Raw genomic sequence first — 24,054 nt, 5'->3', positions numbered from 1 at the left:
TGAACAGACATGATATTTCAAGTATACAGTTAACACTGAAATTGTTCAAAGTTATGATTATTAAACCACTCTTACTGGGAGCTCAGAGATTGAGTACTACACTACTACCATCTAAGACTAGCGTTCAACCACTTTCAGGCAAGATAACAATTTAAGAACAAAAACCATGCAATTCTTCTCCTAATCAGAAAGTATAAAATGATATAACTCTAAGTCAAGCAGCTTGAAAATTTCTTTGGCTAGACTTTTACTTTCACAGCTGGAGACCAAGCAAATGTCTTCCTGAATTGGAATTCACTTCAGAGTAAGACAGTAAGTGATAAAGCTGAACTGACAGCTTTTGCAAGAAATCACTAGTGTAGCCTTTAAGTAGCAGGCAAAATGTAAGGAAACAAGATAGCACAGCATCTCTTAAGCAAAAAGCCTGGTCAAAAATTCTTTGACTGCTTCTTCATGATCTCAGGTTTCTTGGAAGTAGTACTGGGCAAACCACACTAAGTCAAGGCTGAATGAACATACCTTTCTACTCTCTCCAAGGATGGATACAGTTCCTGGCCAAAATTTCCTGCAAGAAACCCAACACACTGAATTAAGAAAGCATAGTCTTATAGCATTTTTCATGTTATGCCAATTAAGTTATCGTGTTCTTCTATGAGATACAACAGCTCTTCCTACAGGATCAACTACATCTAGCACCAACAGCTGGAAAATAGCCTAGTTTAAAATGCCCCACTCTGGTTTTGTAGCAATGCCAATCTTTTTTTCTTCTCCTCCTCCAACTTCCAAAGAGGAAAGTTTTGATTCACTCTCAACCATACTAATTAGCTTGAAGATATGTTTTAATGAATTCTCAATCAAATAAAACTACTTAGAAAATAGGGGGGGGTTAGTTTTATCTAATTTTAGCTTTATCTAATTACATGCCATAATTTTAGCTTTATCTAATTACATGCCATAATCTTTTTCTAAGTTCTGTCTTGTTGAATCATACTCACACTTGCACTCCCAGAAAACTTAGAAGAGCCATATCAGTTTGTTTGTTTAGACGTAAAACACATTCCCAGTAAATATCTTCCTCGCGCTCGTTGTCTAAGGCATACAACATAAACAGAGGAGGATAGAGCCGTGGCAGTAACACAGGGAGCAGCAAGCCAAAACTGGTTACCACGTAACTATAAAAAAGCCAAAAACAAAACAGAGGAGGACAGTTTGAAGACAAAGACATTTTAAAAACGTAAGTATCTTTAGAAATTGAGTGAAAAAAATGTTGGAACAAGTTTTTAATTAATATAAGCCTATTCTATGAGGGACAGTAGTAACAAAACAAGTACAAATCCATCAAATAGTAGCTGTGCTAAGAAATACTTAGAAGTAATTTCCCTTTACAGTGCACATACAGGTGGGTTTGGGGTGGGGGGAGTGGTTGTGGTGCAGGTTTTTTTGTGGTTTGCGAGTTTTAAAGAGAACACTGGCTTTCTTCCTTGTGTAACATAAAAGCTGAATACTGTACTATATTCTAGCTCAGGTTTTACATGTATCCTCAGGCTAACCATTTAGCCCCAATTCTGAGCCGCTCTGCTGACAGCTGAACCCTACCTTCAAAGCACAAGCTAGAAAATAAGCTAAAACCCATTAAGTTATCTGACCTAGCTCCACACACTCACACTTCAGGCTTTGTCAAGTCAGCAGTTGCTTGGCACCAAGCTGTAATCCCAACAGGGAAAGCTGAACTCAAGGTGCCTACTAATACTACCTGCACAGGTCACTGGAGCCTTTCTCAGAAGACTATCTCTACTGCTCCCTCTTCCTTGTCTGACCACACCTGAGTCTGCTGTGGACAGCACAACAATGGACACAGGGTGAGCTTCATGTGACTGGCTATTTGTGATACAGTGTATGTGCACTGGACCTGCATTACCCCCAAGGCTCATATCCCAAATAGTTATCTGAAGCCCAGATCCAAGCCTGAACTTGTTTACACACAACAAACAAAACAAGTTTGGGCTTAAGTAAAAAACCATTGCGTGGATGAAATGCTTATTAAAACCATCACGAGGAAGTTTGCTCATCAGAATCTGTCATCACAAACAAAAGGAAAAAAAAAAATCTGCTTATATCCATCAGTTGAGATAATAAATGCACCATGTTCCTATCTTTCTTCCCCCATCCAAGGAAAAACTGCAAGCAGAAATAAAATGAGGCCTTCATTAGTTCATTTATTTTTCTTTTATGTACCCTGGTTCAGGAGATTCCGATCTGGAGTCAGATTTCCCACTGCAAAACGATCGCCTCCCTTTCGTCTCTGTTGCCAGAAATGGAATTGTGCTGCCCTCTTCCGGAAGATCAGGAAACAAGAACCTAAATGGCAATACACACAACAACGTACGATTTAACTTCAAGAAGTTTCCCAAAATTACAGCATTAGAAGGCAACTGAAGAGAAAAGTTAGCTCAAATAACACACTGTGGACTAAGACAGCATAGCTAACAGACCTACAATACCACCTACCTGAAGGAAAACTTAGGGAGGTCACCCCTCCAGTGCCAAAGGTACCTTTCTGACCTTGACATCACTTCCCTCCAGACAAGGGTTCTAATAATTCATTATTTGGAGTATTTCTGCTTTCATATTGGCAGGACCCAATTAAAGCTATAATTGCTCTCAAGAATTTAAGCAAACACTTCATAGGAACATTGCTCATCCATGTTGGTAAGAACTTTAATGAAATACACTGAGAGTCCCCATACTCACTATTCTTAGAAACCCTTTGAACACTTTTCACAGCGTGGATATCCGGAGGCATTAAAGTGGAAATCCACATTCAAGACACTTCTTACAGCCACATTTTGAAGTACAGTGTAGAATGTAATACACTGTGGTGAAGATTTTAATTTTCGTATTTTGAACAGAATATTCAAGGTTAAGGAAACATAAGCAACCCCCAAAAGAGAGTAAAGATACTGGCACACTTGGACTGCATCAACACTAGTTATTTTTAATTAATTCAGCAGTAGTCTGACTTGAAAATTAAGAGTCTCATTACCTAACCAATTGGAAGATGCGTTTGAGGTAGGACTTAATCTCTCTCACAGCCTCCTGCAGTAATCGTCGATTAGCTCCTACTCCAACATAGGTCATTCTGTAGACAGCTACTAGTGTTTCCACCAGCTTGCCCAATGGATGGAGAGGAGTATCACAAGCCTGAGATGAAAGATATTAATTAGCCAGTCAGGTAGGTCAATGTCAGACAAGTTAAAGAAAGAGAAATGGAATTCAAGAGGCATGGGTCAGAGATCCAACAACAGGCTTTGGGGGAAAAAAAAAAAAATAATCAACCCCCAAATGTACAAATATATTAAAAATAAGCTGTATTTAACAAATGGCCATTTGGATTATAAAATGTATGTATTAGCTGAATACAGCTCACAGAAGACTCAAGGCAGTACAAGAACTTGTGCTACTGCTTGGAATAGTCTAACATGCAATAATTAGAAAGCGTTTCAAGATGCTTTGCTGGGATCCAACATATTAGAATTAAAACAGTAATGAGCAGAAACTGACTTTAAGGTAGTATCCATTAGGTATGAAATTATTTTAGTCTTAGTTGTGGATTTTAACTCAATGCGTCAGGAAGTCATGAGCAAACATGAATGAATACATCACGGATTACAAGAGTACAAATATGGAGAGAATTACCGAAAGCTATTACAAATGAGCTTGACGTCATGCCTTACCAACAAACTATGTGAGCATTTGAGAGTCACAATACCTTTATCAAATATTTTTTTATATTTTCATATTTTTCCAGAGTGAAGGCACCAATGTGTTGTGGAATGAACTCCAAACTTTCCAGTGTCTGAGTGTGTGAGCGGCTCAATAATTCTGGGCTGCAGTTATAAAAAGGACAAAGACATCGTACAGATTATTTCAGAGACATACAGTAAGGCAAAAAACCCTGAAGCTAACAACTGAACTCATTGTAAACATCAGTATGTCCCTGAAAGGGTTTATAGTGCAGAGTATTGAGAGTTTGATTTTGTTTAGCATTTGTTGTTGTTTTAACTGAACTTTTACAATTAGAGATTCTAGTCTAGAGCAGAGTGTGATTCCAGTTTCTTTCTTAAGAATTTCTTTGTCTTGCTGACTACATTCTCCAGAAACCAACCTGTCTTTGTGTTGTCGTCGGTTGGTGGTCAGGGCCACCGCAATGTTGTCCCAAGCTTTCCATCTGTCCCCCTGGCCCGGACTCTCACAACCAAGCTGGTTCCAGCATTCTTCAAATACTGCTTTCCATTTCTCATCAGGAGGCACTGCCAGGATCCCAAGTTTCCGCCTAATAAAATGATCAGTTAGTCTGTTTAAATCAAACAGTCTTAAAACAACACAATTAACTACGAAAACCATATACGGCTAACGTCAATCTAATATCTCATGCTATTTTACCAAAAGGCGATACACTGAACAGTCTCTACCGTGTAAGTTTACCACTAAGAACGAACCTAGAATCTACTGTTTAATTGCTGTGTTGACTTTCAACACCTTTTAAACAGAACTTACAAATACTGCTCCTTATTTTTTTTCCTTGCTAACTAACATACATTAATCCATGTAACATATTACAATGTTCCAGACTAGAGGTGGTTTTAATACCTGTATGTGGGAACAACTACAAACCTTATTATATTAGACAAGTCATACCCTTTCTTGTAGTCTTCCAGGAAATGGTTTGCTTAAACATGAAAGGGACTGATTTCCAAGGAAACAGGACATACTGCACTTGACTGGGCCTATTTTCACACTGGTATTCATTCAGAAGACTCAGGACACATTCATGTAGCGCAGACACAGTACAAGTATGTCCCAAATATCTCACTATCCTGGAATGTACAAACAGCATGGCTGCACAGATAAATATCAAGGATGGATATGTGGCTTCTGCTCCTAAAGCAGTACCTACATACGGTGTTGCATGACATGTTAGGGATTTGCTGGTAGAAAGCAAAACCAGCTCAGGCATCTTTTCACTCAGAGGCATTGCTCAGGGATGCCCTATAACCAGAAGAAAACTGAAAATGCAGTTCTATAGATATAGATCTCAGATATACAATGAAATTTAGGGCTTTGGAAAGCTTTTGTAAAGCAAATAAATGCTTTCAGGGTTAACAGTTCTATCTTTATTTAAAACAAGTATCAGAGATCGTCAGACCTTTCATTAATATTTTTCCCACCATGTTTGAGATGAGAACTAACAACACTGGTATTTCCCCATGCTTCCACAGTTTCACAAAGCAGAAAAAGTAGCCTCTAAGCCTTTTCACAAATTATACCAGAAGATTTTTCAGCTTCAAGACTCTGAAAAGGGCAGGTGAAACCCTTATTTCACAAGCAGTCTTCACAAATATGTACATACATTTATTCATAGACTCCCTACTGGGGTAAAAAGCAGACAGCTGCTAAGGTTGCAAGTGTTCAGTTCAGCAGGGAGGCCTGCTTAACTTTGCATCCTGTTGTAGGTGTCAGCACTGTCAAAAGAAATTACCAGTGAATGCTTCAGAAAGCATACTGAGAAGTAATCTACGTAAAAACGTTAAGAGTGGAGTTTCCCATTTTAATCTGAAATTCTATAGTATGGTACAACAATTACTACTATTGTAGACCAGTACATAGTGCTACCAAATACTGAAATGTCACTAATAGCTCTTTTAATTTACTTAAGTTTCTTTTACTCAAGGATATCTCAGTTATGACTTAAATAAAAATGTGTTTCCCCAAGATAATTAAGCAAACTGACCTAATGCATCTGCTGTAAATAGGGTTACATGGATACTTTTCAAAATTATCTTTGCCAAGATGTTAAAATGCTCTTTTGCAGATCAACAGATCTTTCTACTACTCTCCTATGCATTGTTTGGAAAAGGTGCAGTAACTAGCTAATTCTGTCCAAATACATCACCATTGGCATTATTAATTGTCATACTAAATGAATTAATTTACCAACAGAATAACTGGCAGAAGAGAGGCTTGTGATTGACTTAATCACTCAAATGTAACTTAGTCTTTTCTCAGTACCTCAAAAGTCATCAGCAGCTACGAACTCAGGTTCTAACAGTCAGTCGAAATATAAATAAAAAAACCTCTGAGACTGCTATAGGACAGTAGCAGCATGTTGGCTATCCTGAAATTTCATACTGTTATTTGTGCATTCAAGTCGTAATTAAAGCAAGAACAGCTATTAAGATTTTTATTTTATTTTACTTCCTAAGCAGGAGGGAAGAGGAATGAAAAAGCAAAAATGTTTTCATAATCTGTTTCTTTGGGAAAAAAAATTTAATTGGCCTTTGAAGAAAGACAATAGTTATATTCCAAACTACTACTGAATAACGTGAGAAGTTATTTCTTATTCAACACTCACAATGCTTTAGGTTTGTCCTTCTCATTCTCGTACAAACTAGGTTTGAAGTAGGTTCCTGTGATTTTTATCCCAGACCCCCATTCTCCACTGAAGAGACCTTCAATATAATCTCCATTTGGCAAGGTCAGTGTTCCCTTGAGAGAAGACAGTAAAAAATTTAACTGAAATCCATTTGGAACCAAATGACAAGGAAAGAGACTTTTTTTGGTTTAGACGGTAACAGTTTACAAGTGACAACTGTAAGACCAACCTTTCCACTCAGAGTCCAGTTGTCTGAAAATTCCCCCTCATAGACTGTATCATCCTCAGAAAGCAGAATTCCAGTCCCCTATAAAGAGAATTATGAAGAACCCAAACTAGTGACTACAACAGAAGGCCAGGCCACAGATCAATATTACACTGAAAAACCTGTCACTAATTCTTAGCAAATAACTTCTTAAAAGCAGCTTCTGAAGTAGCCCTAAGTAAAACGGAGCAGGGATTATAAAGACAGTTTAAAAAGCCAGGACAATAGAAGATTAGAAGAACAGAAGGTCTATACAGCCTAACATAGTCATCTACCCTAGAAAGCTACCACACTTAGAGGAAAAGTTGCTATAGCACAAAGTCCAGTGTTCAACTCACCATCATTTTGTTGGTGCTGAAAGCTCCTTCATAATACAGTCCAAACTGAGTAACCACAACACCATTGCCTTGGCAAAGATCATCTTGCCACATTCCCATATACTTTTCTCCTCTGAAGAAAAATGAAGTAGAAGAATACAGTTTAAGTAATATATTTATATCTTTTCTTTGGCTTTATTGCGATATTTGACCATTACAGAAATCTTTAGAAGAGAGTCATACAGCACTTGCTCCAGGTCTGTCAACCTGGTTTCACTAGCGCCGTCAAAATGAAACTCTTTTTTGATAGAAATAAACTATCATGAACTTCCTTTCACAATTCACACTACAAATTGGCCACATCCAAGCAAGCCGTTCCTGATTATCTGAAACGGTGCTGAAGCCACATTAAGCCCAATCCTATCCAACGGAACCTAAGCAGAAGCTACAGCACACAAGAAAAAGGGAAACGTGTTAGCTGATCTAGATCAGCTTTATCTAAGATTTAAGTTGCCTACGAAAGGCGACATTCAGCTTCCTCAGGCATCTACCTGATGTATTTAACAGTTATTTAGAAAAGATGCAAGAAGCTTGTTTTAGCAATTGTTTTTTTTTCCCAAAGCCTTTGATTTCTTTACTCAAACTCAGATGACTCAAATTGAGAGGATAATAAATGAAAGAAACCAAGCTGTTCTACTTGGGGGATAGCAGGGACACCTACGAAGCTGTATGTAACATTTTCAAAAATATCAAAGTGCAAAAAATATAAGGCAATAGGTCACACTGTAGAAAGTTTCTGATTTAGAGCCTAACAAAAGATTGTACCATAAAAAACGTATTCAACTATTCAAGACTGCTCATAAGTGAGCATCAGACTTTCAGATTACTATTTAAAATATTCTTTTGTTAATGTAAGCCCACAGAGGTCAGGCTAGTATTTGAAACCAAGTGCAAGTCCCAAACATTCTGAAACAATCTCTTTTTCCAGTTCTGAAAGAGAATTATGTTTTCACCATATAAGTAATTTAAAAAAAATTAATTTGCCAAGGGACTTTTTTGTTTGCTTTTAGAGGGAAACTAGCAACTGATTTAATAGAACTCTGCTTATTACAAAGCATTTTCCTTTTAGTACACAGGAAAAATTATGGTCATAGTAAAGCAAGCCCAGCCATTAATGCAAATTCAGGGGTCTCTTCCACCTGATTGGACCCATAACCTAGCAGGATGCTGGTCTGATTCATCACACCAGCTACAGGGGTCTCTGTTGGGCGAAGGCTTCTTGAAGAGACAGATGCAGCATACTTAGTTACCAGGATGGAAACATAACTGAGGAGAAGTCCCACTTGCTCAAATGGCTGGTTTGCAATAATGACAGCAAGTTATAAAGAGTGCCTGCAGCTATTCTTTATTTGTCTGGGCTGAACAACAAGCAGTGAAGAAAATTAATCCTTAGGTCACGAACACATGCACATTGCCTTCCCGGGGACCAGAAAGAAAACTACCGTGAGGACAGCCCACTCAAATATGAGTAACCTCAGAACTGACAGCAAATGCCACATTCTTCCCCCACCATGAACTGCCACTGCATTTACAAATTCTGGAGGTAAGAGATTCTGCGAGGAAACCTGCCATCTCTTCAGTTTGTCCTAGGTAAATGAACGACTGAAGTATGTGAAGACATTTTAACGCTAGAGTGTAAGAACAACCACTACCACTGAATAAGACTAGATGCAGAACTAACATCAGGAAATACCTAGACACGCTACAATAGCTCATTTTTGGAAAGATACTCACATACACAGTCCCCCCCACCGCACTTAACCTCCAGACTTTTTACTTTTAAGTTGGCTTTCAGTTAAGCTGAGAGCTCAAGAGAAGTGGTTTCATCACAAGCTCACTTTTCAGGGGAAAAAAAAAAAGCATTAAATTGGTGATTGAAAAAGCAAACTATATTGTCAGCACTCAGAATTTAATTCAGTGCAATTCTGTTTGCAAGACCATCATTTCACTAATCTGCTCCGAGAGAAAACATCTTCCCTCCGCTGCACTGACAGAAAGTGTCAATGAAAAACCTGAGCACAAACTGAAATTTACCTGAAGTTCTGTATATCCTATCACTGAACAACCCAGTCTTGTAGGCCTGAGATGAAAGAATACTTCTCACGTGACATTCATAAAATTTTCAGCACTCACATAAGATGCCTCGCAACAAGATACCATATTCAGTGCTAGTTTTCAGACAAGAGTATAATAGGAAAGCAAGGCAGAAAAAAAATCAAAACACCCCCCCCCCATTTAGTCCCTAAGCAACAACAAAAAGCAGTCTCTAGAACCAATCCCTTAGATGAATCCAGAAAGCCTAGTATAAAAAAGGGAAAGGAAAAAAGAAAGAAAAAAATAAAAATAAAAATAAAAAGACATGCACTACTATTGCTACTAACAGATCAAATCCTTTCCTCCTCTTTTACCAATTGTACATCATACTAGTGTTTTAAGGATTCGTGGAACTGAAGCATTACCTTGTGATATCATCAAAAACTCCATAACCACTCTTCTTATCCATTGTCCACTGACCAATGAACATACTAGGAGAGGAAGAGGTCAGCTTCCCACTGCGTAGCAGTCCATGCCCATGACGCATGTTATCCTGAAAACACCCTTCATATACCTCACCAGTAGCATAGCTATAATGAAAAAGAGAAAAAAACTCCTATAATGTGGTTTGGGTTTTTTTGGTTGTATTTTGTTGGGTGGTAGTTCATTTTTGGGGTTTTTTCTTCTCCAGAACATATCCCAACCATCTCCTTTTCCTTCTAGGAATTACATTACAGCCACACCAAGCAGGAACTACAGTAAAAGTATATTTGGGATAAAAGTGAGCTTTTAATACAAGCCTTTTGATGCTGTGTTGTTTTAAAGCCACTCTCCCCCCAACAAGCAAGGCCATTAGAGGTCATATTTATCTCTCAGAAGAACGAATCCTCTGTTACTGAAAGGTGGTAGCAACATTAGTATAGATATTGGTAACAGAGCACTGTACAAGTATGCACTGTGAGCAACCTACCAAGAGCAAAGCAGAAAATAAACCAAGCTAACTATCACAAGTCTGAAAAATAACAAGAAAGCTACATAGCACGCCTTGGTAAGCGGTGTGTCAGAGCATCAGCCCTGCTCGCCCTTCTGCAATGACAGCAACACAGGTGCTACACGTTACCTGTAGACTCCGTGCCCACACATTTTGCCTTCCTTCCAGTACCCCACGTAATGGTCGTCCTTATTCAATGCTTTGTTTGGCACCCTGTATTCACCATACCTGTCAATGCACAGAAGGAACACAAGCAGCTGTAACGCCAACACATTCCATTTAAAACAGTGGCAGATACATTTCACAGACCCATCCATAAAGCAGAATGCTCTACATAGTTTTTAGTGCATCTCTTCAACTACAGTAGTTACAGGAAGTTTTTTAATTACTATTAATTTTTTTCAAGAGAAAGCAGGATATTCCAGCATCACTAGGTCAATTTAGGCTGTAATGGTTTTCTTCTGTTTGATTGTGGCACACTAAGTGCTCTCCCCCTCTACCACACCGCAGCATTTTTCCCTGCTTTCTGAAGGCCACAAGTCTTCTCACATCCTAAGACTGCTTCTACCTTTGCCTTCTTCAGGTCTTGGTAATTCAAGCACACCTTTATTCCAGGGAAAGATGAGAACATATATTGCCACAGATAGTATTTAAAAAAAAAAATAAAAAATGTTAGCTTCCAATTACACTCAGCGGCACAAAATTGTGCACAATTTCAGTATGCCTGAAAAGAATGACACACACAACTTATTCATTGGTTTCCACCTTCTGAGGAGATTAAAATCCAGCCATGAATGTTCTCCTGAGAGCATGCCTACCCCAACAAGACATTACTATTGTTAAGTGTTGAGACTATAGCATGCAATTACAGCTAAATACCCATACACTGATTTCTCGTGGGGACTTGTTTGCAGTATTTCCATCTTCAACAACCCTAAAATCATCAAAGTTAGTTACACTTAGTATAAATTACAAAGAACCAAGGCTCTAACCTGGTTTTATAGCTCAATACTACACCAATAGCTAAGGCACATTTTAAAAAGCTGTCTCTAGCTAGACCACATTTCAGTTTCCCTTTCAACTCAATACTTTGAAAATACATCTGGAAGCCAATAGCACTACTCACACATTTTTATCCTGCCCAGTACAGACATGTCTGCTCACAAGATTCATTAAAAAATGCCTCTGGAAAGAAGTTAACCTCTTAACCTCAAGAGTGCCCTAAGCAGATTTGTAGCAATGAAATCCATAGGTTAATTCAAAGCTGTGTAATAAATTAAGTTACTTTTGAGTGGTCTTATTTGTTTCACCTGGGAACTTGATAATGTTTAGAACTTCTGTTTATCCTATTTTCGAACTCCTCTGTACTAGTCATCTTAATCATCAGGATCACATACTCCCTTTAGTTTTTTCATCACCCAGATCCTGAAGTCTCAATTCAAGATTTTTGTTATCTCCTTCCTGAATTATTAAACCCTTGCTCTACCAGAAATACAGCATGAAAAACATTAGAGAAGATACATCACTACACTGTATGAAAGACACTGCATTTTCTAGCAAGATAAAAATCCACCAGAACTCTTGAAAAAAACATTGCAACACAAAAAGTTAATATATACATATATGAAAAAATACATATGTTGTGCTATACAACACAAAATCCACCGCAGACTTTTCAGTTGGCTTCCTCTGCTTCAGAGCAAGGTCTTAATCACATAATTGCGGAGTCTGTTGTAAAGGTAACTACCATATCTCTGGATAAATGGGAGATTATATATCAAGATAGGCTTATATTAGCAAGATATATCTATAAGTCAGGAAGATTCACTGCAAAACCTTTCATTAAAAAGCTTTTGTTATCACCTCCTAAAACAAAAGCTATTTCTTGCCCTCTGGCTCCACAAATAGTGAGAGGATCTTACCCATCTTCCAGCCCAGTCCGGAAAGTCCCAGAATACATTCTCCCATCTGCCCACTTTAGGATCCCTCTGGAAAAAATGCAAAGCCATACACGTGGGTAAGACAATCAGTTCACACTTCCCACATGACTCTTATGAGTGAGCCTACTTACTAATACAGCAACCACCTCATTTGTTTTCAGCTGTTACATTGAAATGCTTTTACCTGCCATGGGGTTTCCCTGAAAGCCATCTCCCATCATAGACAGCATCCTTAAATCGAGGGTCCTTATAGAAGGTGTATTTGGCACTGCGAGAAATAGGAGGTTCCTGTCTTGGCACATTCCCACCAGCTCCATATAGAATTAAGTCAGAAGTCCCTTTAAGAGCCTGATCCACCGCTTGGCTTATTGCCCTCAGCCACTTGGTCTGAAACAGAAAGTGTCTCATCACAGAATTTAGCTAACACCTTTGCATTTACAGCAACTACAATAATATCCTTTTGCACTCCTCAGTATAGTGCTATAAATTGGAACGCTTCTACAGGCAAGCACAGGGTACAGTTAAGCTGCATACCAGGTTGCAGGAAGGCTTCCTCCTCGGTGAACACTTAGGTAACAACTCTCCCTATTTGGTCTCACAGTTGGAGAGAAGAACTCATTCATACCACTGAAGCCATACAAAATTTGTAGATATGCCTACCTTTTCCTGGGGTGTTGAAGAAACAAGAACAAGCTGTTCTTCTGGTGTTGTTATCTTCAATCCATTCCTACACAGGGGAGGGGGGAAATAGTTCAGTGAAATCTCATCCTGAAAAAGGCAAGGTTTTTAGAGTATGAATATTTTACCTTTCCTCCCCCACCCCAGCTAGCATTCACTTTAACATTAAAGTCAGCAGTGAAGGAGTATGAAAGACTACTTGCTTCCCTCTTGACTACCTTATTCTTTCAGATACTGATACAACTATTTTTTTAAAGACACAGAAATACTCTAAGTTTTCCAAAACCAGAAAGAGGAGTAGACATGACTGCATCCAGCCTATTCTGTGCCTCGTTTACAATAACCAGTTACAAAATGCTCATCCTCCCTCCCAAGACATCTGACTATTTCATCATCACAAGCAAGAATACTCACACATTACCAGCTTCTTCTGAAAGAGCTTCTACCCACAGCGTGGACAAGGGAAAAATATGGTGCGTTGAGAACTGTAGGCAAGGAGAAGGAGAAGGGAAACTTCACTGGGTACTGATCCATTACCTCTGCCCCATGCTTTTTCTGAACATTTTTTCCCCTTTCTTTGAGGACTAGGGAAAACTGAGCATTACAGGCTCCTCATACGCACCTTGCTCCAAGAAACAGCCAACAGAAACTACTCCAGGCACAGGCAACAGCCATCAAACATTACATCATTTCAAATTCATTTGTAAACACACACACACAAAAAAAATCACTTTTAAGTGTTCAAGCAACATTGCAGTGAACAGTGCAAAAACCTTATCTTCGCTATATGAAAAATGTCATGTTGTTTAAAGCACAGAAAAGGTTTTGATCCTGGATACAAGCTGGCTTACCTGAGCATGCACCAGAGCATCATTAAAGAGGATGAACCAGTTTACAGAGAATCTTCCAGCATGCTGCAGGGACAGCCCTCGATTGCTGCTTTCACAGATTAAACGACGCTCTGGCTTTCGCAAGGAATCCTACAGGCAGGATTAAAAACAAAATTACAGAAGCTTACTTCTCACTGATCGTGTCTTAAGGTCAGTGCTATTTGTCTTTCATAAAAAAGGCCCAACCTTTCTAAAGTTAAAAGTACTGTAGCAACATAAATCAGAAATATGAGAAGTGCAACTGGGACAGCAGCACCAGTAGTAGACATAGGGTATAACGCTAACCACAAGAGATTCAAGCTGCTAAAGGACAGACAATTGTCATACCGTCATTTTCCCAGGAAAGGTCTTCCAGAAGCCCAGTGTGTATTCTGCTTCTTTTCTTTTTCTGCTAAGATGGACAGCAAGGCTCTCATAACAAGAGCTAGAATCCTGTAGCTTCTGGTATTCTGGAGATGCCTATAGGGCATAAGGTAAGACAAACCCGAGAGTGTTTCTGAACACCTGTACCAACACGACTAACCAAGCTGCAGTGCAACTGCTCATTTTGCTAAATCAGCACCAAATGCATGACAGTTGTTCTGGTTAATAAAGTAACAGTGCAGGCTAAGTTATTTTCTTGGTCACATGTTCTGTTGGTGTGCCGAGAGTTTTTAAAATACAAGAGTTCCATGAACGTAAGAGGAGAATGATTGATATACAATTACATAACCTACCTTCTCGCAGCTAAACAAGCTGTAGCAGAAGTAGTGCTAATAATTGCAGGAGTAATACTTTAAATGTTTAGTGGGATAAACATACAAGTAGCTATTGCTGCCTTTTAGTCATCTTTTATTTCAAAAGAACGCAACTGTATACATCTAAATGGGTGGTAAAAGTCTACCTAGTATCTATGTAGTATTTTTAGTACAGTATTACAGCCAAGGATGGCTACAGTAATGATGCCAGATGGCACTGAAAGCCAACAGGCAAACATCAAAATAACGTATTTGTAATTGAGTGCTCAGGCACACAAACAAGTTCTGGCAGGGTAGTAAGTTTCTACCCATCATGTGATCTGTGCAGGTGTGGTATCAGACTGCACAAATATGCATGATTTTCCCTGCAGCAAATACAAGTCTGAGGTAGCTTCTCTGAGGACTAAGCTATTTCTAGTTACCTGGCACTTGCTACACAGTTACTTGCGAGCCATAAATTTTCTATTTGTTCAGATACAGATAACAAAGCCAGCTTACCACTTCAAAACACGTAGCAAGCTTTAGCAAAGTCCTAGCATAGTTATGAAGTCGTCCAAATGGCATGAAAAACAGAGCATTGAGAACTTCTACTAGCTGGAGGTTTTCCTCATTCTTCTCAGACAGTTTCTGTAACAGCTCCTGGTTTTTACTCAAGAAGTCTCTAAATGATGGGACCATTGGGGAACAGAGGGAGGAGAGAAGAAAAAAAACAGCAAGACGTCAGTGATGTTTTATGTAGATGAGCTCAGAATGCCCCTTTCTGGATTATCATAAACCAGTGAAAATTAGAGGCAAATGCATGCTTCTTATTAATCTATTCCCAATTTATTTTAAGGAAATACATTAATACAGACATGTAGCTCCCTAACAATGCAACACAGGACGACTTCTACTCTCACATGCTGAGTCATTAAACTGGTTGAAGAAAGTTAAGTTGCCCCACTTGGAGAGTAACTAGTTGCCTTTTTCCCCCTTTAACACTTGATTAGTAGAAGAGCTAACAGGTGGAATTACTTCCCCATTACTGTTAGAGAAGTAAGTTTCTAACACTAACACATACAAGAAGGCCTGAAAGAATTATAACTTTGCTCCAGTGGACTTCCCTAATACATCAAAATAATCTCTTCCCCACCCCTGCTGTTCAAGGCAACTGACCAGTTTCTCCCCTAACTAGAAAAATTACATCCTACCTCAAAGAAAGGCAGGAAATCTGTTCAATCCTCAGTCTGATTTCCAAGAGGGGGAACTAATCTAGTTCAGAGAAGAAGAGGGAAATGGTTCTGAAGACAATGCATTAGCACAAAACCCAGGATTTCTTCATTAAAAGGAAAACAAACCTACTTTTCCCTCTCCTTCACCATATCTGTGTGCACACATGTGCTGGCACATATGACACATCTGCATTAAAGCACATCAGGCTGGGAAGCATTAAAACACAAGCTGCAAGAATCAGGAGAGGCCCAGAAAGCAGGCCCCAGGGACAGCAAAACAGATCAGAGAACTGCACAGCAGGGTCCCTAAGAATTCTACACGATTAGTAAGATGCCATTTCACACATCAAAATAACGTACCTTGTCTACATCTGCTAATGATATTTAAGAACTCTTTGGTTCAATAATCTTTAAGAATAAAGTCTTCCTCAGAGAGAAGACCATATTTATTAATTTTTAAATTTAACCATCTGCATGGCTTGCATTTTTGAAGTGCTTTGAGATCCTCACATGGAGGACTTGTAGAAAAGTGTCAAATAATAACATTCTTAACACTGAGTATAGCTCATCTGCTCTTTCAGAGGACACGCTCAAAAACCTGCCAACAATAGAGACATCTATTGAAGCTAGCACTTGTTTAAAGTTGGGACTTTCTAATGCATTCATATTGCAGGATATCCGTAGAAGACTGACATTGTTAACCACGGACTTAAGACAGTATCCCCTGGGGAGGACGTGCAGGGAAATTCATCATTATCAGCAAGGATATTCTTGACTTCCCCTTGCAAGTTACAGGACAAAACCTCTAAGACATCTCCTCTCTGAAGTTCCAGAACCTAAAAAGTATTATTCACCTAATGAGACCCTGGTTGCTGTAGGAGAAGCTGTGACACCTGACAGTGACAACTGATGTGATGAATTCAGTACCAGTGATTTCAACATCCAGAACTTTTCAGTACTGATTATAGATAAGCTTATATGAACTAATATTTCCTGTAAGTCACTCTAAAAATCTTGACCAATGCAGAAAGATTCTCAGTCTCTCTCTCCAGTAGTGTTTTGTATTCACTCTGTGGCACTGCTCCTCAGGTGCAGAAGATTCTTTGCATTTGGTACCCTGCTGTTTCAGAGAACTTCCAACACCATCATTTACACTACGTTCAAAGTGCTCCATGAACAGCTCTAACAGAATCACTCCCAAGTTACAGAATGTAGGAAGGAAAGCTGGCAATTCCTCAGGTGCGTTAAATACCCTCACTGCAACAACTTCACAGCACCAAAGTGAAAGATGCATAGTGTCATTACTTCCTAGACAAAAATACTATTGAACTGAGAAAAAAGCTTTACTTTATGATCTATAAGCTTCAAATAGATATGTCTCAGGCCTTAACACACAATTCCTTCCTCACATTTAAGAGCAACTACCCATGAAATAGTCAAGCAACCTTGAGAGGCAGAGCAGATATAACAACATTTCTTCACGTGTTTTTGCATCATTTTAAAGCAATTCCATAAACTTAAAGAATTCAGATTAAAATGAATTTGCATTATCTACTCTTACTAATTCTTAGAAATTTGCTGTTCTGTATTTTCTTGACAGCAACATCTGAAAGAATAAAACACTAACAAACACTGAAGAGATTATGATAATTTAACCTCAAGACTAACCTTTCAAAAATCACTATCTGAAATTTATTTATGTTTCTTTCAAGGTATTTACAATAATTCATGATTTTTCCTCCTTTCATCAACTTCAAGATAAAGTAACTGAACTCACTGAGCAGCATTTTAACCTAAATTTTTATCACAGTTGAGAGGAAATTACTTTTTCTTCTTCTGATGGAATGAGACCAAGCCTCCACATGCTTATTACTACACACATGCACACACAATTCTTTAAAGTACACGTCTTTGCTAGTTGATCAAAAATTCCAGAAAATGGTAAAGGTTTGCTTACATTGCTGGCTTTGCAAGAAGCGTAAATCCTCCCATTACAAGGAAGTTTGTTACTGAAGTACAATACCTAAAATACGGAAGAATAAGAGCTTCAGTTACAAAGTAGGAACACCCCTGGAAACAGCAACTGTTGTAATCTCCAACAGTTTATCAATTAGATCTGTGGTATCTTTTACGATACAAGTAATCTAAGTACTTGAGAAAATACTGAAGTGAAACACTCCTTGTTACTGAACACTTAGTATTCACTTTCCACATGGAGGTCAGAACATGCATTACTATTCCACGTTTCTGCTGACATTAGCACAATGCAGAGGGCTTGCTTTGCAAACAGAACTTTAATTTCATCTTTTTTCCCCCCAAATTTGGGCATGTACAGAATAGGCCATCTGTTTCAATAGTTTAATACTGCTAGCTTTTAATTATATTCAAGACTGAAATATCAAGATGGTAATTTCTATTTTCCTGCTACTCAACATTCTAACTTTCACTTCTTCCCTATCAAAAAAGAAAACCATTAAAAAAACCTAACAACAAAAACCACCTTTCTCCAAGGGAAGAGATCTCAGCTTAGCCCAATTAACAGATAATACTTATGTTGCCTGACATATCTTTGCAAGATGCTCATGGCACCATGCCAAGGAGCACGCATAGGTTCTGATGCCATACACAGAAAACTGTAAAGCATTAGAAAGCAAAGGGGGAAAGCAGAAGACAGGCAGGAACAATGAGAACAGAAATTAAGTATTTCAGTCTCACAGGGAGGAAAAAGAAATTAAGAAGCCCTTCTAAACTGGGTAATAAGAACCAGCTCTGGAAATCTAAGTTACAAGAAAAACTGAAGTCACAGACTAAGTAAAAAAGGGAGAAAAATACATATTTACAATTATGAACAACCCATGTGACAAATGGGGAAGAAAGCTGCGTCTAGGGTGATACAGCTTAAGATCACTGACCCAGCAGAAGTGGTAACTGTTGTGCTTGTGTCAGAAAAAAGTGTAGCTAGCTGCAAACTGAAAATGCAACTGCCTAACAACCGAAGTTGATCATCTTGAAGTCTTGTTCCCTTAGAGATTTTCAGATGTCTAGTAACCAAGACTATATTCAGAAAGAACATTTTTAGACTCTCTCCCCTGTCAAGCCACTATTTTTCACATAAGCCTGTAGTTAAGTATGATGAGACTTCTATATTTGCATTAAACTATCCAGCAACTACAAAAGTTATTGAGGAGAAAGATAGCAAACAGTGGGACTGCATAGACTTCGACTCCCAAAACCATTAAGCTCATAAAAATAGTAACCAGTATAATTCAGACTTAATTCTGAGCACTAAAGCAGCTCTGTTTTTCATGTGAAAGGTGTAATACTGGCTGTTTAGCAGTTATCAGGACAGAAGAACCACTTTTCTGGCAGGCAATTTTTAGTTAATGACTACTGAAAAGGCATTTTGTAACTACAGTAAACCTCCAAAGGTAGCTTTACTTAGTAGCCTAGCCACAGTAACTCTATTAAATACTAAGGATCTTGAAACATAATGTAAGTAATGAACACATCACTTTTTACAGGTATATAAGCAGCAATCAAAGAAGAGTTCGTGCACAGTTTTACATTAGGGAAGCTGAAGCTGTCCAGTGTGCTCCACAACGACTTTGTAATATATAGCTTGCTACAATATTAATTTGTTTGGGTAAAAATCTCCATTTTAATCTGCATTTTAAACTGCAAGAACACAATTCGCACAACAGTTACTTAAGTGGCTTTTCTTATGATCTACCTTCCTCTAACTCAGGGCTTGTTGTGGTCAATAAGCTACAGAGACTGAAGATGAGAGGGAATTGGATACTTGCTCAGTGTAGCTATCCAAAAAGAGACTGGAATGCTTCAGGATGGCCAGGCTCCTGGCTTCTTTTACCCCATGAAGAAAGCTACTTAAAGAAGCTCCATGTTGACCAATGAGATAGCACAGCTTGCTGAACCTGCTTGCCATTTCTTGCAACAACTGGACTGTATTTGCATTGCCCAAATTATCTGTAACAGACCAGAAAGCAATTTAGCTTACCTTATGAAAGAGCAGCACCCATTACTAAAGGTGCTGTTCAGATGTTTTATCAGCAATTACACCTCATAGCTACATTATTCAGAATCAGAAATTCAACAATTTTAGACTAAATACAGCTCAATTAAAGTTATTTGCAGTTAAACAATCAGGAAAGTGAAAATACTAGTAACATAATGCAGATGTCAAATTATAGCTGTATTTCACCAGTTCATCCAAACAGGGGATAAGATTAAAGACACCAGCTTTACCCCGAAAATTAATAATTACTTTTAAAAATTGCATAAATAGATTTGTGGAACATAGGGAAAATAATATCAAAGAAGATATTAAAATAAGTTCTTACCTAGACCTAAAAGTGGTCTAAGAACCTGAGATTTGATCTCACTCAGTTTGAAATAAAACCTTCTCTCAGTAGAAGCCAACTCATGCAAACTGGCAATATATCCCATTACGTTTTTGTCTACCAGGACCAAACAGCTGTCACCACCAGCTATCACATTGCTTATGTACCCTACCTACAAGGTGAAAAAAAGAGAAAAAAGCCCAGCAGCTTTAATATTTTTTCTTTTTACACTCCAATTTAAAAGTAGGGCGATGCAAAATAAAGCATATTATCACTTAGTGCTCCTAAAAATAAGTATTATTTACCTACACTAACTAACAATCCATTCAATACTGGCTTAATACAAGAATGATAAAAGTAGAAGAAACATTTATAGTCGATGCTGTTCATTTTCTGGTACTGACAGAGCCTAAAAGCCAACAAACAGACCATCTTTTAAGGTGACTCATAGAACCACTCCGAGTTTAAGAGATAGTGACCTTGAGTTCAGTCACTTACAGAACTGTAATATACTTCATGCTTATATCAACATTGTTGATATTAAATAATATCATTACAACAGCTATTTCTCCTATTAATTAGGAAGTTAGAATAATAAGGCTTTAATATTATGACTGTGCTCTGAACTGTAGTCCTTTCTGGACCTGAAAGACACCAATTTATTAAGAAGTAGTATTACAGTATCAAACTGGACTAATACTAATCGCTATCAACACCACAAGTGGTACTGGTGTAAGTATTACTAGGTATTTGCTTTCCACAGTAGCTGGAAGCAAAACTTTTCTCTAAGGTCAGCACAAGTGCCACTGATGCATTGTGGCTCCTCGCTAATTCTAGTTCGCATGCAACACCACACTCGATGTTTGATGTCTTCTTTTATTTCTTTTGCTGTTAAATAGAGAATTCCTTAGAAACATTGAGCCAGAGTAATTCAACAAGCAACCCACAGGCCAACTCTGATATGCCAGAGCCTACAAGTCACCTTACAAGGGAAAAGAATGGCTAGCAACAATCTTACAGAAGGAATACAAGCGTGCGTGTCTGCATGCACACACATACACAGACCCAGTGTCTTAAATCCCTGTCTCTCCCCAGCACTCCTCTCCAGCTGCTATTCTGCTTAATCTAGGGAAGTAGCAATGAGACCCAGAAGAACTGAAACAAAGAGCTGCTTTCTACGCACTCCATCTCTTCCTTGTTACTTCAGACTCAGGTTGGTCTGAAATCCTACAACCAGCTTGGAAGAGGATGTGCAGTCAAGCGTACACACTCCTCTACCTCATGCCAACTTCAAGGCAGACATCAGATTCAGCCTGATGAAGTAAACTGCGTAGGGGCATGTCCTCTCTTGCATACATTTTGGTGCCTGTGCTCAGTTCCCCCTTTATACCCATAAGAAAGGAAGGGGGGAAGAAAGAGATGGTGCAGAACACTCAGGGGGACCTTCCGCCCACGCACGAACCAGACGCACAGGACACAGAACAGAGTAAGACAAGCAGCACCCTCAATCATTTGAGAAACAACAGTAAAATGAAGAGCAATAGCAGTGAAGAATAAACACATGAAGACTGTGGTGAAAACAGAACACAATATAAGGCACTTCTGCAGAACACACATGGAAGTGAAATAGATTAGACACACTGGAAACACCTCACTGTCCCTCAAACAAAAGGAAAGACCAAAAAGCAGGCAGGGAAGAGAATGACATTGGTTAGGCCTCTTCTCTGCCCTCCATATGCTGTGCGGCTGATTTGACTGTTAAGCGCCACTCACTTTACTTGAAACCCTTAAAGCTAGTTGAACAACCAGCACTATTCTATTTTCAAAAAGCATCAGTATGGCCTGCACTAACTTAAAGCAAATACCACTCACCTTACTACAGGACAGTAACAAAACCGGACTCTTAGTACAGCTATTTTCATACAAATTATTTTCTGTTGCTGTCTCCTGGCCACTGTAATATAATCCAGGTTGAAAGTCTTCCTCATCTGCTAAGAAGAGGGAATAATCTACTCCTGCTGCTATACTCCATACACCATCACCACACACCTGAAATTCACAAGGAAGGAAAAGACATTAGAAGAGTAGTTAACTCCTCTAGCAATACACGCACATCATACACCTGCCAAGTATTGCAATAACCAGTAATTTTTCATCTTCAGTGTCTCAAATTAATTTCTTGCATATATAGTGAAAATTACCTTTCTTTCCAGTCTTCTTTCTAATGGCTGTTTTTTTGCCTTTAAATTATAAATCTGTTTTAAATGGGCATCAGGCAAGTTTCATTAAAGTTGAGACACTCTTTTCCCCTCTACATTTAACTGGGAAATAGATACATTTGGGAAACAGTTAACACGCTGTACATTCGTTTGTGTAAGGCCTAAGCAGGAAAACTCTGCAGCTAGTTTTCCACTAAGATAAGCACCAGCAAACACAGGAAAGGGTCTGGTCTAACCCCAAAATTATTATGTGGTTATTCACTCAATGTGATGAAAAGTTCAAAACAAACAGAAAACCCACTGCCAAAACAGCTCTGGAAATACAGAAACAAGTAACAAATGTGGTCACAGCCTAGCAAAGCTAAAAATGACAAAAGCTAAAGATGCAATTGTTTAGAATAAAAACAGCGTTCCAAAGGATTTAAAAGTTTCAGCACAACAACATCGATGTCAGAGAAACCAAATATAAGGTAGAAGTGAAATCTGACAAAAAGGTACAACCAGTCACATTTCTCAGTTTTAGAACCTCAATGTGGTGAAAACCCAGTGTTTTTGTAAAGGATTCTCTGGAGATTTTCATAAGCTCATCTTAGGATTGTATCCACAGTGTAAGAAAGAAATCAAGGGCTCTATTACTATATAGCACACAGATCCATAAACAAGGCCAAGTTTTAGAAATTACTTTGCACTTGCTTGTTAAGAGACTGAAAGAAGAAAAATACAAAACCAAAGTACCTTTGCAAGACGAGGGACTGTCGTTGGGGAGTTGAAGTGACCAAGCTGGCCAGAGATATTACTGCCCCATGAAAACACCTGTAAAAAAATACAGCTAAGCATCAAGTGTGTGAACACACGTCAAGGGTATAAGATTCATGTAGCAAGAAGCACTTCCCTAATTTCCACTGTCTTCCTACATTATCAAATTGTCTTCTCACATTCAGAAATGGAATGCAACAAAATAAGTCATGGCAATCTTTAAACATAACGTTTATGGTACATGCAGAACTTCAGCAGAAATAGAATTAAAATTCCACAGTGCTTCCAAGTTGCCTCCCAAAAATGGGAACAAAAGTTCATAAGCAAAAGAAACAAAAACCTAGAAAACAACAAACATGAAAATTATGTCATAGATAAGTAATTAAATGATAACAATCACTTGTACCTGGGATTTGGCAGTGAGTGCTAAGGAATGATGGCCACCAGCAGAGAGGTGAATCACTTCTTTACCATCTAAGCTTTTCACACATAGGGGCTGAAGCCTGTCAATCCCCAGAACCCATAAAAGGGTGGGGGGAAGAAGAAAAGAAAAGATTATCAGAGGTATTCTTGACACCAAAATAAATTTGAAGGTTTTTTTTTTCTCAATAACAAGTTAGAGAAAACCAAACATAATCAGAGTCTTTTGGCAATAAGCCAGCTTACGTCAAAATGGTCATGAAGGACAAAATTTTGGATGAAGTCAAAATATCACCAAAAGTCACACTGATTACACCAGGAAAAGTCATAACTGATTGGTATTCAGTAGCAATACAGCATAAAATATGTTACTTTGAGGAACTTAAATCACAACACTTAAAAAGAACAAGAACACAATGCAAGGCAGTTGACCAAATTTGAGAATTTGAGGAAGCTGAATACTCAAAATTTCCTAGTGACCTACTGAACAAAAAACCCCATTTATCAAAGAAATCTCACCTTGGCAAAACATCGCCATGACCTAGTTGTCCTTCCTTCCCCTTTCCCCAGCTCCATACCTCTGTTCTTAGAGAGGGCAAAAGAGCATCAGCCTCACCACTGTAGGTTGGAGTCAGAGCTACAGTCCTCATTTTTGCCCGCCCTACCTTCCGTAAGAGCCTAGGAGAAACTGAAAACAGGCCAAGAGATAGAAAAATTGCTCATCATTTTAGGTAAATGTATCACT

At 38.5% G+C, this 24,054-nt stretch overlaps 1 protein-coding gene across 2 annotated transcripts in view; it reads right to left on the bottom strand.

Annotated features, from left to right (window-relative positions):
- ALS2 (alsin Rho guanine nucleotide exchange factor ALS2) overlaps positions 1–24,054 on the bottom strand; it is a 43,607-nt gene that overhangs the window by 4,927 nt on the left and 14,626 nt on the right. For both annotated transcript variants that reach the window (XM_040602710.1, XM_040602709.1), the window contains exons 6-30: positions 23,829–23,997; positions 23,296–23,392; positions 22,869–22,946; positions 21,787–21,963; positions 19,915–20,086; positions 19,360–19,540; positions 17,514–17,579; positions 14,844–15,006; positions 13,936–14,067; positions 13,570–13,698; positions 13,133–13,203; positions 12,701–12,767; positions 12,225–12,427; positions 12,023–12,088; positions 10,230–10,328; positions 9,535–9,699; positions 7,037–7,148; positions 6,663–6,740; positions 6,413–6,546; positions 4,166–4,333; positions 3,770–3,887; positions 3,044–3,201; positions 2,236–2,358; positions 996–1,172; positions 520–565 (exon numbers count right to left, since the gene is read on the bottom strand). In XM_040602710.1, coding sequence (XP_040458644.1) covers positions 520–565; positions 996–1,172; positions 2,236–2,358; positions 3,044–3,201; positions 3,770–3,887; positions 4,166–4,333; positions 6,413–6,546; positions 6,663–6,740; positions 7,037–7,148; positions 9,535–9,699; positions 10,230–10,328; positions 12,023–12,088; positions 12,225–12,427; positions 12,701–12,767; positions 13,133–13,203; positions 13,570–13,698; positions 13,936–14,067; positions 14,844–15,006; positions 17,514–17,579; positions 19,360–19,540; positions 19,915–20,086; positions 21,787–21,963; positions 22,869–22,946; positions 23,296–23,392; positions 23,829–23,997 — 3,149 coding nt within the window. The remainder of the gene's footprint in view (positions 1–519; positions 566–995; positions 1,173–2,235; positions 2,359–3,043; positions 3,202–3,769; positions 3,888–4,165; positions 4,334–6,412; positions 6,547–6,662; positions 6,741–7,036; positions 7,149–9,534; positions 9,700–10,229; positions 10,329–12,022; positions 12,089–12,224; positions 12,428–12,700; positions 12,768–13,132; positions 13,204–13,569; positions 13,699–13,935; positions 14,068–14,843; positions 15,007–17,513; positions 17,580–19,359; positions 19,541–19,914; positions 20,087–21,786; positions 21,964–22,868; positions 22,947–23,295; positions 23,393–23,828; positions 23,998–24,054) is intronic.

Source organism: Falco naumanni, chromosome 8 (assembly GCF_017639655.2).
Source record: "Falco naumanni isolate bFalNau1 chromosome 8, bFalNau1.pat, whole genome shotgun sequence".
NCBI lineage: Eukaryota > Metazoa > Chordata > Aves > Falconiformes > Falconidae > Falco > Falco naumanni.
The sequence above is the reverse complement of the archived record's forward strand: the minus strand, read 5'-3'. Positions and strand labels throughout refer to the sequence as shown.